Here is a 17,362-nt window from a genome sequence, read left to right on the forward strand (position 1 = left end):
AAAAAACTAAACAGTCATAGACCTCAGAATAAAATGTTTACACTAATTGCCCTTTACTTTGAAAATTTATGGTCGACATTTTTATGGAAAAATGGGAAAGACTTATTTTTATGTCTGTTATGCAGGTGCAGAACTCAATAACACTGTTAAATGGCAATCTTGTGTCACTTCAATTAAAAAAATCTGAAAAAATGAGTTCTCTCAAAGTTTATACGTCGATGGTGTTGATATTTGTGCTTATCGCTTTGCTCCAAGGTTCCAGTAGTTATAGATATACAAATTATCAACCCTCACTTAAAAATGTCTGAGTAATGACATTCTTTCTACCTTACAAGGAACATTATGTCCAAAAGGTATGTATCTCTATCTCAATAGATGTATAATGTCTAGAAGGTATGTATCTCTATCTCAATAGATGTATAATGTCTAGAAGGTATGTATCACTATCTCAATAGATGTATAATGTCTAGAAGTTATGTATCTCTATCTCAATAGATGTATAATGTCTAGAAGGTATGTATCACTATCTCAATAGATGTATAATGTTTAGAAGGTATGTATCACTATCTCAATAGATGTATAATGTTTAGAAGGTATGTATCTCTATTTCAATAGATGTATAATGTCTAGAAGGTATGTATCTCTATTTCAATAGATGTATAATGTCTAGAAGGTATGTATCTCTATTTCAATAGATGTATAATGTCTAGAAGGTATGTATCTCTATTTCAATAGATGTATAATGTCTAGAAGATATGTATCTCTATTTCAATAGATGTATAATGTCTAGAAGATATGTATCTCTATTTCAATATATGTATAATGTCTAGAAGGTATGTATCTCTATTTCAATATATGTATAATGTCTAGAAGGTATGTATCTCTATTTCAATAGATGTATAATGTCCAGAAGGTATGTATCTCTATTTCAATAGATGTATAATGTCTAGAAGGTATGTATCTCTATCTCAATAGATGTATAATGTTTAGAAGGTATGTATCTCTATTTCAATAGATGTATAATGTCCAGAAAGTATGTATCACTATCTCAATAGATGTATAATGTCCAGAACTTATGTATCTCTATCTCAATAGATGTATAATGTCTAGAAGGTATGTATCTCTATCTCAATAGATGTATAATGTTTAGAAGGTATGTATCTCTATCTCAATAGATGTATAATGTCCAGAAAGTATGTATCACTATCTCAATAGATGTATAATGTATAGAAGGCATGTATCACTATCTCAATAGATGTATAATGTCCAGAAAGTATGTATCACTATCTCAATAGATGTATAATGTTTAGAAGGTATGTATCTCTATTTCAATAGATGTATAATGTCCAGAAAGTATGTATCACTATCTCAATAGATGTATAATGTTTAGAAGGTATGTATCACTATCTCAATAAATGTATAATGTTTAGAAGGTATGTATCTCTATCTCAATAGATGTATAATGTCTAGAAGGTACGTATCTCTATCTCAATAGATGTATAATGTCCAGAAAGTATGTATCTCTATCTCAATAGATGTATAATGTTTAGAAGGTATGTATCTCTATCTCAATAGATGTATAATGTCTAGAAGGTATGTATCTCTATCTCAATAGATGTATAATATTTAGAAGGTATGTATCTCTATCTCAATAGATGTATAATATTTAGAAGGTATGTATCACTATCTCAATAGATGTATAATGTCTAGAAGATATGTATCACTATCTCAATAGATGTATAATATTTAGTAGGTATGTATCACTATCTCAATAGATGTATAATGTCTAGAAGGTATGTATCTCTATCTCAATAGATGTATAATATTTAGAAGGTATGTATCACTATCTCAATAGATGTATAATGTCTAGAAGATATGTATCACTATCTCAATAGATGTATAATATTTAGAAGGTATGTATCACTATCTCAATGGATGTATAATATTTAGAAGGTATGTATCACTATCTCAATAGATGTATAATGTATAGAAGATATGTATCACTATCTCAATAGATGTATAATGTTTAGAAGGTATGTATCACTATCTCAATAGATATATTATGTCTAGAAGGTATGTATCACTATCTCAATAGATGTATAATGTCTAGAAGGTATGTATCACTATCTCAATAGATGTATAATGTCTAGAAGGTATGTATCACTATCTCAATAGATGTATAATATTTAGAAGGTATGTATCTTTATTTCAATAGATTTATAATGTCTAGAAGGTATGTATCTCTATCTCAATAGATGTATAATGTCTAGAAGGTATGTATCACTATTTCAATAGATATATAATGTCCAGAAGGTATGTATCACTATTTCAATAGATGTATAATGTCTAGAAGGTATATATCTCTATCTCAATAGATGTATAATGTCTAGAAGGTATGTATCACTATCTCAATAGATGTATAATGTCTAGAAGGTATGTATCTCTATCTCAATAGATGTATAATGTCCAGAAGGTATGTATCACTATCTCAATAGATGTATAATGTCTAGAAGGTATGTATCACTATCTCAATAGATGTATAATGTATATGTATGATGTATGTTTTAAGTTGTAATGTATTTGTTGTTTTAGAAACAGCAAACCCTTGTAAAAATGGTGGGACACTGTCTGATGGAATATGTGATTGTACAAATGATTATATAGGTTCTACTTGTGAAGGTCAGTGCTTTATGTTTAGTGATGCATGGTACCAATGTCATTCTCGATTTTTTCCGATCAATGAACGAAGTTTCTCAGACCTATGCTTGGAAATTTGTGTGAAAACTAGGCTAAGAGCCATGGAGACCCAAGACTAGCTTTTCATATATACCTACAGATATTTAAAAAAAACTTAAACCTTCATGTTCTAGAAAAGGTGAATCCTTGTAAAAGTGGTGGAATCGATCTGCCTAGTGTGGGATGTGTTTGTACAGCTAATTTTACTGGTTCTACTTGTGAAGGTGACTTTCAGGGCCAGACTAATGGCCGCTGTATTTTACGCCTCAGTAACCTAAATATGTATTTCTTTATTTTAGATAGAGCACTATGTCTTTCTAGTGACGATGCACGTAGATCGTGCAACACTGGGTGCGTTGAAGGGATCCAAGTCAATTTGCTTTGCTCTGGCGATAGTGTCTGTTGTGTTTTGTAAATGAAGTAAGTATGCTAAGCGTTAGCCAGGGATTATAACCGACGATACATTCACGTTGCGCATGATAAAGCAACCTGCTGCAGGCTAAAAAGACTTCACTGCCTCCAAAAACTCACGGTGTGCATCTACGTTTATCATAGAGAAAAACAGCCTCACTTTTGAAACCAGACTTGAGTCTTGTTATCCTTTCTTCTATTCACACTCATTAAAAAAACCGTAAAAACGAAGATTGCGTTAAAATCTACAAAAATTGTGGAAAAAAAACCCTTCAGTAATGAGATCAAATTCCACACATTTCGCCTGAAGATTTAACTTAAATTTGTTAAATCGATATGGATGTTGTTAAATAGCGTGTAAGTGACCTTTCGACAGAAACAAATTGTATGTTAAAGGGGCAGTATGCAACATTTTTATTATCAAAAACATCTTAAAAAATCCTTACCTGAACATTTTTCTAAAATATGCTATTTGACGGCTGGATTTATTTTTTTATAACTTTGAAATATGTTAACGGACATGTTATCTAGATTTTGAAGTATAATTTTCATAAATTTATGCAAAATAATTTTTCGACCTACAAAATAAGCGACATGCCCCTTTAAGGCAAGCGCTCGTGAAAAGTTACGTATTTACTAATTACTGATTTTATTTTTGCAGTAGTGAAGAATGAAAAATAATGACATTGATGCTGAAACAAACGTGTAATGATGTTAATATTATGCACCGCTAATAATAAAATAAATAGATATTGTAATTGAAAAAATCAGTCTGTTATTCAACACACCAAGAGCATTATATAGCAAATTAGTCATATTATATAATTATAATCATTTATAATTACTGATCATCTGAAAGTGTCAGGCAGGCTCGTAGCTACAGGGAAACAACAGACCAAATCCATTACTGTAACTTAACAACCATACATCATTGCCCCTCCGGATATATTACTTGCCCCTCCGAACAATCAAGTCTGGCTGGGGGCCTGGTGCCAAGTATGATCTTGTACACAACTGTAAGCGACGCCTTCTGAAAATGTCCCAGTGTTTGTATATAAGTAGAATCCAAGGTAATGATAATGCGTATTTGACTTGGTGATGATCAGAAGATTTTCCATATTTTTACAACATTCTAATTGACATATAAATGTGGTATTTTTATACAATGTAATATACATTAAAAGATTAAACCCTTTTCGTTAGGCCTATAAATGTATACACAAGTACGAAATTATTATTTATTCTTGGATTGTGTCCCTTTGTACTGATTATATACATCTATGATATAAACTGATCATTCATGTGACTCGTCACAGCGGGATTTGAGTGTGAAAATCTCTAGTCAAAATCTTATTAATCCTTGTGTGATATTAGTAGCAATCCTGAATGACGAAACCGAAAAATCCGACGAAGAAAAGAAGGAAAAGGTCGTAAATGTTAGTAATGGTTGTGAAACGGGGTCCAATTAAAAGATGGTAAAACAGGATTATAATACAGTTTATTAACAATAACATCTGTGAGACAACATTTGAATGAAGCCAACTTAGGCATAGGTATAAATATATATATAAGAAAAACTCTGAAATAAATAAAGTAATTATTGAATATTTTAAGATAAACTTTTAGAAAATAGCACTTAGTTATAATACTATACACAGGAACTTTTAGATTTACTTATGATTCAACTTTTAGATGTGACCAGAATAATATTTACAATTTAATAATATTTACAACTATATAACATCTATAATTAAATAACCTTACCCTAATTCCTAGGAGTTTTGATTATACACAATTTAAATCCATAAATATCAAATATCACTATCCTTTTTCAAAGACAAAACTAATAAGCTCTAGCTGCTTTCTTATTGAAAACATAAAACAAAGTAACTAAGATACTAGCCAAACTGCCACCAATAGGAAAAGACTATTAAACTTTACTTAAATTTACTCATGATAAGTGATACCAATTAACCATGACCAACTCTAGCAGACGACATTATATAGAAAAAGCAACTTAGCAGCAACAAAATAAATATACAGACAATTTACACTCTAGTGAATATTACACCACTACAGTTGGTAGGAGTTAAAGTGTACTCATGAGATTAGTGTTCAACAAGTTCGTGTGAATAGTTTTACCCGACTATGATAGAAGTACATGTAGGTCATTTGTATTTTAAGCGCGTGTTTCAATTTCGTCTATCTCAATGTTCATTGTTGCATGACACACATGTTCGATCTAAAATGGCGCGTGTTTGTTACCGCCAAAATCTCTTTTCTTCAAATGCTGGTCTTATACTATGGCAAATATGCTGGCGAATGTGCTTACGAATGGAAATATTTGACAATCGCTCAAACAGATTTCGGGGAAATGTACAGGCCTAGGGTGGAGCAGACACTTTATTTAGAAATTAGGATTAAGGGTCTTGATATTGTGTTTTCTTCTGTTCTTATTCTAATTAGAAAAAATAACTCGCCCGATGGGCGAGAAGTATAGTATCTGTTATATACATGGGGGAATTTCTCTTGAAGGCTCTTATAGTGCACATGAACTATCTTGTATTGAACGGGACAACAAAGGGTGCTATGCCTACATTATGGTGAATATTTAGTCCTATAGGTCTTGCTGTATTCAACGTCTCAATCCAATGGGCTTCCCTAGATTGACGGAATTTGGTAGTTTCATCTTCGGGCAAGTCAATTTCTATACGCTCAATTGCAATGGTGAGATCGTCTATTGAATGGTCGTCAAGGTTGAAATGATTAGAAACAGGCTTGTCTTTCTTTAATTTGATATCCGCCCTATGAGCATTAAAACGAGTTCGTAAATTATTCTTAGTTTCTCCTACATATTGTTTGGGGCATTTCTTGCATGAAATTAAATAATTATATTACATTCGAATGTTCACATGTTAGATGTTCCTGGATCGGGTACCTTTTATTCGTAGAGTTGCTTACAAAATAATGAGTTTCTGATATAAAGGGCCATGTTTGGCATCTACTGGACAAACATGGGGCACTTCTTAAACCTGGAGTGCTTCGGCATTAAGCCTGTTTTTAGCTGCTATCTGTGCTGAGATGGAATTTTTTTATGTTTCGTAAAACTCGTTTAGAGCACCCACGCTCTTTCAGTTTGGAGAAAACGATCGTACAGGTTTGGTTGAAATCAGAATATCTTGTGCAAATTCGATGAAATCGTAAAACTTGTGACTTTATTATACCAGAAAAGGTATGTTTTGGGTGGAATTAGCTCTTGTGCAAGACTTGATGAGTATCAGATTCTTTGAAATACACTTTAATATCCAGTTGATTTGTTTCTGCTATGGAATCTCCCTTAAAGACTGTGGTATCGAGAAAGTCTATGCTTTTGTCACTCACGTTTGCGGTTAGTTTGATAGAAGGATACTACCGGTTATACTCATCCGCTAGTGTTTGGCAGTTCACAAAACGACTATTTTTAGATTTCGGGGAAGGGAGGGTTTGATTCTCCCAAATGTACAGGCCTAGGGTGGAGCAAACACTTTATTTAGAAATTAGGATTAAGGGTCTTGATATTGGGTTTTCTTCTGTTCTTATTCTGATCTGAAATTAGAAAAAATAACTCGCCCGATGGGCGAGAAGTATAGTATCTGTTATGTACTGACTGTTTTTAGTTTACTATGAACAATATTATCATTTAAGTTCTTATTTTTTGAATATGCAACTATCATTTTCTGCTTATAGACACGGGGGAATTTCTCTTGAAGGCTCTTATAGTGGGCATGAACTATCTTGCTTGCTCGATTGTTGGTTGTATTAAACGGGACAACAAAGGGTGCTATGCCTACATTATGATGAATATTTAGTCCTATAGGTCTTGCTGTATTCAATGTCTCAATCCAATGGGCCTCCCTAGATTGACGGAATTTGGTAGTTTCATCTTCGGGCAAGTCAATTTCTATACGCTCAATTGGGATTAGGGTGAGATCGTCTATTGAATGGTCGTCGAGGTTGAAATGATTAGAAACAGGCTTGTCTTTCTTTAATTTGATGTCTGACCTATGAGCATTAAAGCGAGTTCGTAAATTATTCTTAGTTTCTCCTACATATTGTTTGGGGCATTTCTTGCATGAAATTAAATATATTACATTCGAATGTTCACGTGTTAGATGTTCCTGGATCGGGTACCTTTTATTCGTAGAGTTGCTTACAAAATAATGAGTTTCTGATATAAAGGGACATGTTTTGCATCTACTGGACAAACATGGAGCACTTCTTAAACCTGGAGGTACTTCGGCATAAAGTCTGTTTTTAGCTGCTATCTGTGCTAAGGTGGAATTTTTTATGTTTCGTAAAAATCGTTTAGAGTACCCACGCTCTTTCAGTTTGAGAAAACAATCGTACAGGCTTGGTTGAAATCAGAAGATCTTGTACAAATTCGATGAAATCGTAAAACTTGTGACTTAATTATACCAGAAAAGGTATGTTTTGGGTGAAAGGAGCTCTTGTGCAAGAGTTGATGAGTATCAGTTTCTTTGAAATACACTTTAATATCCAGTTTATTTGTTTCTGCTATGGAATCTCCCTTAAAGACTGTGGTATCGAGAAAGTCTATGCTTTTGTCACTCACGTTTGCGGTTAGTTTGATAGAAGGATGGTGGTTGTTGAGAATTTCAAAGAATTCCCAAAACTGTTCGATAGAATAAGTCCAAACCATAAAAATGTCATCCAAAAAGCGTCCGTAAAAAAGTGGGTCAAATGGACAGAGGGGCAACACCTCACGTTCCCACTCTGCCATGAAAAGGTTTGCGTACGAAGGGGCGAATCGTTTGCCCATTGCTGTCCCTGAAGTTTGTAAATATGTTTTACCATTAAATGTGAAATCGTTTCGACTAAGACAAATCTCTAAAAGCTGTAGAATTGCATCGTCGGGTCTGTTCGGATCTGGGTTTCTATTAAAAGCTTTACGAACTGCCGTTAAACCAGTAGTGTTATTGGTATACATAGAAGAAACGTCGATAGAAATTAAAATAGCATTAGAGGGAACTCGAAGATTTTTTATTTTATTGACAAAATCGGTTGTGTCTTTAAGGTAGGGGCGATGTTGGCATGCTAGAGGTAGTAAGAAATGATCAATGTATTCTGACACTGCATATGACTCACTACCACAGTCAGATATAATCGGGCGGCCTTTAGGGATTTTATTCGAGATAAACCACTCCTTGGTTGGATTCTTATGGATTTTAGGCAAAGTGTACAAATGTCTCTCGCGACAATCAGGTTTGGCAGACAGATAGTCATATTGTTTCTGTTTGAGATAACTAGTTTTGACTAAATCGGCAAGAATATTATTAATCATGTTAGCAGTTTCTTTGAAAATTGGTTTCGGTAAAATGGCATAATGTTTAGGATTATTCAGTTGATTCTCTGCTTCTGAAACGTAATCCTCCCTATTCAGAATGACACAACATGAACCTTTGTCACTCTTTTTAATAACAATGCTATCGTCTTAAGTAAGTTTAACGCTTCACGTTCCACTCGTGTGAGATTAGGCTTTTCGTGTGTTATGGAAAGGTTCACTGTTTGGCTATTCATACTCGCAAATGCTTTCAATATTTCAGGATGGATGGCGGCCTGAGGGGGTGTCCACGTGGATTTAGGAATAAACATTGTTCTAGCACCACGTGGGGGTGGTTTCGAAAAAAATATGTGCAGCTAAGATTTCGTTGAAATCGTTCAATGGATGGTCGGAGATAATTCAAGTTAGCTATCTTTGGTGTGGGAATAAACTTAAGTCCACGGTCTAAGATTGAATGCTGAAGGGGTGTGAGAATTTTGCGGCTCAAGTTAACTACAGTTTGGCCTAGCGGTGGCCTCTCAGTATTTTTATCCCCAGTAATTAGTTTAAAGACTTACTCGATGCTTGAAGCTGGTGTATCCAAAACAAATAGATGCTGTTTGCTGTTTCTGGAGACCAATGAAGATTATCAAATGTTTCGAATTCTTCTTCGTAGGGTGGTAAGATTGTTGCGCTGTTGATACTGGACTCCATCATCATGTTGTTGAGAGTGCTGAGGTTCTGTTGTGCTTTCTTCGAGATTTAATTTGAAATGGGTATACATGTGAAGAAGATCTTGAAGTCTCGGAGGGTTTTGTTGGCTGTGGCGATTAATTTCTTGGCTTGGTTAAAGGAGGTCTTTGGTATCTGATTACGGTTGTTGAGGCCTACATGAAGAATAATGGTATTAGGTTTGGGATCATGGTCGTATGATTCCAGGATTGACTGTATGTGATGGATTTGGGCACCGGGGTAAGAATGTATTTCGGTGTCTGAACTGGTTTTGGTAATTCGATTCAGGTTAGATGATCCAATTATTAAGGTAGATTTCTTTAGAGCAGGTAGTTTCCATAATGATTTGTCCTTGGTTTGGTGATAATAGGGTTTGGTAGCGGATATAATGGTCGTCGACGGTGTGATTGGTACTGGTTTGGTAGTTGTTAGAATTGTAGCATTGGGAACGGACTGGGATCTAGTTCGAGGAGGGGAAGGTCTGGATACACGTCTCGACTTGGATGGAGACTGAGGGGTGGTTTGCTGGTCCAAAAACGCACAGAAGGAAGAAAGGTTGGCGGATCCTGGATCACGTTGTGAAGATTCAGATGGTGTGGAAGGGGAAGACGAGTCTGAAAGTGAAAAGAGAAGGGGTGTGCACTCTCTACGAGAGCGTTTACCTATGTCTGCTGGACTAGGAGTAGGTGAACTTCGGGCTCGTTTAAGGGTTTGGTTTGGCAGCGTGGTGGCTCTAGATGGTGCAGGTGTAGTGTCCATTTCAGTTGGTAGAGATATGGTTACTCTGGTTTTTGTTTCGTTGATTGTTTGGTAGAATTTGGAGATTACAGCTTGAGTGAGACGTTTCCCATAGGAGCGGCGGGCCCAGGACAGGGCATGAGAAACGATGCGGTCGACGGCAGGTGATGATAAAGACTTGGTACGAATGGTGGTCAGCTTCTCTTGAAGTGTGGTTTGGTAATGGTCGATCAGGACCTGCGTAACCTTACAGAGCCATGTCCGATTGAGGGATCTAATATTCGTGTCGACAGCTGATGTTTTCATTGCTGGACGGATAAAACTATCCAACTCAGAGACTTTGCGTTTGAAGGTAAAAGCCCCAAAAGGGAGAAAATTTCTAAAAATAGCCTGGACTAAAAATAGCCTGGACTACATTCATACAATCATTTGCTGCATAAAATGTTTAAGTGGAGTGAGTCCAACATTTTATGCAAATGATTGTAGTCCAGGTTATTTTTAGAAATTTTCTAATAATTGAATCAATATCACACATATGGTCGAACTACTTTTTTTACACTACTCGACTCGAATGATTGAGTCGCCATTTTTGTTTTATTATCTCGCTTAGCGAATTCAAAGTTGCAGTGCTAGCTTATGACAGCGCAAATGACAATGAATTACCATTGTAGAAGGTTGAATTTCGTGTTTTAACATGGGAAGAGATGGTAAATGAATTAGTGGATTGAGTCCAAATGACTTGTTTACAACAGAAACAAAATGTCAGTGATACAGGTAGGAAGGGTCTGACATGGAGAAAACGTCTAGTCGTTCAGATGGGACAATGAACCGCGGCCCCGTGTGCTACAGGCTGTGCACGTTAAATTTCCCTTACATACAGACACAGTCACCTCTAATACCATCACTACTCATACAGACACTGCTCAAACAGTCACCTCTAATACCATCCCTATTCATACAGACACTGCTCAAACAGTCACCTCTAATACCATCACTATTCATACAGACACTACTTAAACAGTCACCTCTAATACAACTACTATTCATACAAACACTGCTCAAACAGTCACCTCTAATACCATCACTATTCATACAGACACTGCTCAAACAGTCACCTCTAATACCATCACTATTCATACAGACACTGCTCAAACAGTAACCTCCAATACCATCACTATTCATACAGTCACTGCTCAAACAGTCACCTCTAATACCATCACTATTCATACAGACACTGCTCAAACAGTAACCTCTAATACCATCACTATTCATACAGACACTGCTCAAACAGTCACCTCTAATACAACCACTACTCATACAGACACTGCTCAAACAGTCATCTCTAATACCATCACTATTCATACAGACACTGCTCAAACAGTCACCTCTAATACCATCACTATTCATTCAGACACTGCTCAAACAGTCACCTCTAATACCATCACTATTAATACAGACACTGCTCAAACAGTCACCTCTAATACCACCACTATTCATACAGACACTGCTCAAACAGTCATCTCTAATACCATCACTATTCATACAGACACTGCTCAAACAGTCACCTCTAATACCATCACTATTCATTTAGACACTGCTCAAACAGTAACCTCTCATACCATCACTATTCATACAGTTACCGCCCAAACAGTCACCTCTAGTACCATCACTATTCATTTAGACACTGCTCAAACAGTAACCTCTCATACCATCACTACTCATACAGACACTGCTCAAACAGTCACCTCTAATACCATCCCTATTCATACAGACACTGCTCAAACAGTCACCTCTAATACCATCACTATTCATACAGACACTGCTCAAACAGTCACCTCTAATACCATCACTATTCATACAGACACTGCTCAAACAGTAACCTCTAATACCATCACTATTCATACAGACACTGCTCAAACAGTCACCTCTAATACAACCACTACTCATACAGACACTGCTCAAACAGTCATCTCTAATACCATCACTATTCATACAGACACTGCTCAAACAGTCACCTCTAATACCATCACTATTCATTCAGACACTGCTCAAACAGTCACCTCTAATACCATCACTATTAATACAGACACTGCTCAAACAGTCACCTCTAATACCACCACTATTCATACAGACACTGCTCAAACAGTCACCTTTAATACAACCACTATTCATACAGACACTGCTCAAACAGTCACCTCTAATACCATCACTATTCATACAGACACTGCTCAAACAGTCACCTCTAATACCATCACTATTCATACAGACACCACTCAAACAGAAACCTCTAATACCATCACTATTCATACAGACACTGCTCAAACAGTCACCTCTAATACCATCACTATTCATACAGACACCACTCAAACAGAAACCTCTAATACCATCACTATTCATACAGACACTACTTAAACAGTCACCTCTAATACAACTACTATTCATACAAACACTGCTCAAACAGTCACCTCTAATACCATCACTATTCATACAGACACTTCTAAAACAGTCACCTTTAATACAACCAACATTCATACAGATACCGCTCAGACAGTCATCTCAAATATTTTTTTTCACATACTATCTCATCGTACCATTTTCCACCATGGTAATTTTTATTTAAAGTGATACTACGTCTTAGAATACACTCGCCCTGTGGCTAATATTTGTGTTTAATTGTTTAAATAAATATGCATCCCACACTTTATCAAGTTTGAAAAATCGACAATAAAACTATAATCATAATTTTAAAAAAAAGTGAACAAGCCATGAATCCGTTCAGTTTGAGAAAAAGAGTCTGGGTAATCAACGCTAAAACAGGAAACAATCATCTTCCGGTGTATACAAACAAACTTTGCCAATGATTAATATTCGTTGAAAATTGTGTCAGTGGTGGAGTGTTCATTCTAAATTACATGAATTGCTTTTTCGCGGAGTCGCTTAATCTCCTACGAGGCATCATTATTCCGTCTTCAAAATATGACAATGTCGAGGTCAATTCAAGAGTAGAGGTCAAGAAAGCGGGAAACCCCACTTGAGCGTTACTTCCCCTTCCCTTACACCGGATTTTCTAGACCCACGATTTGAAAATCGCTTAATGGATGTGTTAAGCGTTTTATAATTAATTACTTGATTTTGTGAATATATCGGATTATAGAGGGATTTTGATGTATAGTTAGGACACCAGGTAAGTCCACTGATGGATATATACTGTTATTGGCCAAATTTGAGCAAAATTAAAATGTTCATCCTAAGACGTAGTATCCCTTTAAAATACAGCCGGAAATTTGCCTCAATACATTTATCCACTGTAGAACTGTAGAATCACCATGTAAAATAAGTCTAGTATTATGAAGGAAATAGGTTGTATTCGGCCAAGAGTAGCCCGATCGACACGTTGTTGAATAGTAAATACCATTAATCAGTTTGAAGACCAATAGCAAGAAGTGTCAATCTCTTTCATTCAATGGATCGAAATTTAATTTTTCTATCAGAAAAGCAACGTGTTACTGTAATCTTATTTATGAAATACGTATTTTATGTAGAAATTTATATTAAAGTGAAAGGAAAATTTTTGATGAATCATCATTTTATGATGAATATTAATATTAGAACTAGTATTTTATAGTTAGTATAACATCTGACTTCCGGAACCTCTTCACATCTACAAAATAGAAAAACAAAAAATCATGCACATGTTTTAATCATAAGCGGTAAACATAAAACCAACGCAAAATGAATAATATTAAATTTTAGATCTATATACTTAGTTTTTTTTTCGATTGATTCAAAACAGTTCAATATTAAGACGTCATGATCCTTAATCCTTATAGTCCTTAATGCTTAATTACTACTCCTTATTTGTTGTTCGTTTCAGTCTAATTTAAAATTAGACCCAACTTTCTTGTCGTTTATATATTAGTTTTAAGTTTTTTGTACAGCCGCTTCACAGTATGGGAAAATAACATACAATAAGATATGAGTGATTTAACTAGCAATCCAGCAACGTATGTCCCACCACATCGCCGACCCACCCATAATCCAGCCTTCCCATAAAGTATCGGAACATTCGTTAAATCAACCTTTTTGACGTTTGCTTTAACCAATCAAATTTAACATCGAAACATCCAATTTCATTTTGGGAGCCGCGGTGGCTCAGTGAGTTAGACGCTTGCTCGCTAACCTGAAGGTCCAGGGTTCAATCCCGGCATAGGTCGAGATAATACCTTCGGATTTTTCAATCCGGTTTCCCCCTGTCAGTGATGCTGGTACGAGGGGCTGACATGGAAAAAGCGTCTAGTCGTTCGGATGGGACAATAAACCGAGGCCCCAAGTGCTACAGGCTGTGCACGTTAAAGATCCCTCGACAGTTGGAAATCGAAAAAGAGCAGGCTAATGCCGCTGTCCTGGCAAAATTTCCCTCATTGCCCCCTGCATGGCGTTGCCCGTCTTCATTAGCCCACATGGTGCAGAAAAGTAGGACGTAAAACTACATTCATTTCATTTCCAATTTCATTTTCAGTGGACTTGATAAACTAGTCTATTGGTCCTGAAAATACACCTTTTGATCGCGTCACAAAACTCCAACAATAGAGAAGGCGTTAATGTGGTTAGGTCAAAAGGTTAATTTGACGAATGTTCAAGAATGAGGTCGTTAGATCCTAAGTGGCTATACTAAAACTAAGAAATAATAAAAAAAAAAAAACGAAACGAAAGTTGGGTCTAATTTAATCTGACTGTGGTCATTTTTGAGAGTTGTTTCACAAAATGGATATTTGTTAATCAAAATTAATACTTGTTCCCTATTTTTTCTCAAGGCCATTGATAAGTTTTTGTCTTTACAAAATTTCCACCAAAGTTCAAGCATTCTCATGACATCACTGCATAATCCCAATAGAGTGAGATGGGAATAGTGTTGTCAAAAGGTCAAAAAAGGCACTGGACTACGTCATGAAGTAAGAAACAAATACATGGTGTTTGATGCTCGTTTCCCTTCCCTTCCTTTCCTTCTCCATTCCGCCCCTTCCTATTATGTCATTTTCCGATTCGCCCCTTTTCCCGTTTGGCCCCTTTCTGATTTCGATCCTTTTTCATTTCGCCCCATTTCGTGCCCCCTTCCCTATTCGTCCCTTTCTCATATTAGTGAGTTGTATGCAGAAAAGGAAATACAAATGATATTGGAACTGTTTTTCAAAAGAGACGTACAAAGCCGTCAATCATTTTCATTCCTAATTCATTTTTTTGTGAAGTATCAACGAGTTATGGGTTGGTGATGAGATTGGAAAAAATTGTGTTTAAGTTAGTCGAAATTTTCTCAATGAACGATCTTCTGCTCAAAAATTGGCGAAAATACAAAAGTAAGTTCTTAGAGTGACGATATTTCGAATGACCCTTGCTAAGAACAATATCAACAGTATTTATTACCGTTATGTTGAGAACATTTCGCTTGCTTTTATGAATTTAAAAACATTGTTGATGAGTTTCGTATTTTGATTTGGAGATGTGAGATTTTGTCGCCTCAGAGAGATATATGGTGATTTTTATGATCTGCTAAGAAGGGTGAGATATATTTTAACGTGATTCTATATAGTTTGTACAATATAAAAAATAATGTACGACATCTTCTCTCAAGTGGCAACAAGGACAGTAAGTTTTGATTTTGTACCAGATGTGTTAGAAGGATGACACATATCCGGTCTCCGTTGTGTAAAATTGATTGTTGTGTTTGACGAGGGATGGTGAAGGGCGATTTGAATTTCTGTATAGTACTTGTTTTTCTAGTATCAGGTTTAAGATTATTCCAATCTTTGATAGTTGCAGGGAAGAATGGGTTTTCAAAGGTAGATGTTCTCGTGTTTGGTGGTTTAATGACTTATCTATTTTTTAAGCTGTAGTGATTTAGTTGGGATCTGATTGTGTCTAACAAATATGAGAGATAGTGTGGGAACTTTTCGTGATATATTTCATAGAACAAAGTGAGTCTTCGTCTCTTGCGTCTTTCATTCAGTGGTTCCCAACCGGTTTCAATATAGATTGAATTTAGTTTAGGCTCGTGAATTTGGGTAGTCCTGTCACAATACGTGCTGTTTCCATCTGTAATTTTTGTAACTTTTCACAATTAATTTTCAGACAGCCATACCAGACTTTACATGTATATTCCAAAGTGGGAAGAATGTAGGTCTTGTAGATTTTGTCAATTTTACTAAGTTTGTATTTCAGACCTCGCAAAAAGCCTATATGCCTTGACGCTGATAAAGCAATAGCATCGATATAGGGAGTCCATTTGAAATGTCTAATTTAGTATCGCCCGTCCATAAGTTTGGTAAATCATGTTTAGTTTGTGAAAACATCATAAGTTTCGTTTTAGAAAGATTAAAGACCACGAGCAATTTCTTGGACCATTCATGTATTCGCATCAGATTTCTCAATCTCTTCATCTGTTGTACCATGGGAGCCAAGAGCAGTGTCATCTGCAAATAACGTAAGATTTGATAGAGATTCTTGGATGTCGTTAATATAAACGATGAAAAGAAATGGGCCGAGGACAGACCCTTGTAGGACGCCGGATGTTAAGTCGTTTACCAACACAGTTCTATATGTTGTATAGCTGGATAGCCATTTCAGTGTGTTTTCGTCCAGGCCATATGATCTAAGTTTGTGAAGTAATCCTCTGTGGAAGACCCGATCGAAGGCTTTGGAGATGTCAAAAAAGACATAACATGATAGTAAATGGTTTTCATAGGACGAAACAATATCATGATATAGTTCTACAGTGAATGTTGGAGTCTGAAACCAGATTGGTAAATGAGATTGTTAGAATAGAAATAGCTGTACAAGTGTTTGAAGAGTATCCTTTCAAGAAGCTTGCTGATGGAACTCAGGAGAGAAATGGACCTGTAATTCGACGGAAGAGATAGATCCCCATTCTTGAAGATCGGAATGACAGTTGCTATTTTCCAGATTTCCGGGAAAACGCACTCCCATATATATTTGTTGAATATAATCTGGAGTGAAATATAAATCGACTCTGAACATTGTTTAAGAAGATGATGACTTATTCTATCCGGACCACAGACTTTTTTCAGTTTCAGACAACTGATCGCATCACTGATTTTATGAAATGACCCAATAGATATACATTTCACTATCACTATATCACATCACTATCCTAATGAATATCATCAGGGGCGTAGAGTGGCCATTTTGTCTGAGAGGGGGTGGGGGTGTAACTTCTCAGTTTTACTGACTAACACGTGGTCTGAAGCGCTCCTTCAAAGACAAAATAACTAATTAGTTGCACTAATTTATGGAGTTGCTAGTACTGCGCTATGTGATTTCTTGAATAAAGTAGCCAAAGGATTGTTCACTTCTTCGACGATCATTTTTCGTCGATCTTCATTGTAATCTTGTTCATCACAAGCAATCAAA

The 17,362-nt window shown here is 35.8% G+C and overlaps 1 protein-coding gene across 1 annotated transcript; it reads right to left on the reverse strand.

The window, feature by feature from the left end:
* Window positions 1-10,807: 10,807 nt before the first annotated feature.
* LOTGIDRAFT_116363 (hypothetical protein) lies at window positions 10,808-12,487 on the reverse strand (the record flags this gene model as incomplete). Its single annotated transcript, XM_009054988.1, has 2 exons — window positions 10,808-11,097; window positions 12,058-12,487. Coding segments are annotated over 2 exons (720 nt in total), but the record flags the coding sequence as incomplete, so codon positions are not given.
* Window positions 12,488-17,362: the final 4,875 nt, after the last annotated feature.

The sequence above is a fragment of the Lottia gigantea genome (genome assembly GCF_000327385.1).
Source record: "Lottia gigantea unplaced genomic scaffold LOTGIsca_23, whole genome shotgun sequence".
Taxonomy (NCBI): domain Eukaryota; kingdom Metazoa; phylum Mollusca; class Gastropoda; family Lottiidae; genus Lottia; species Lottia gigantea.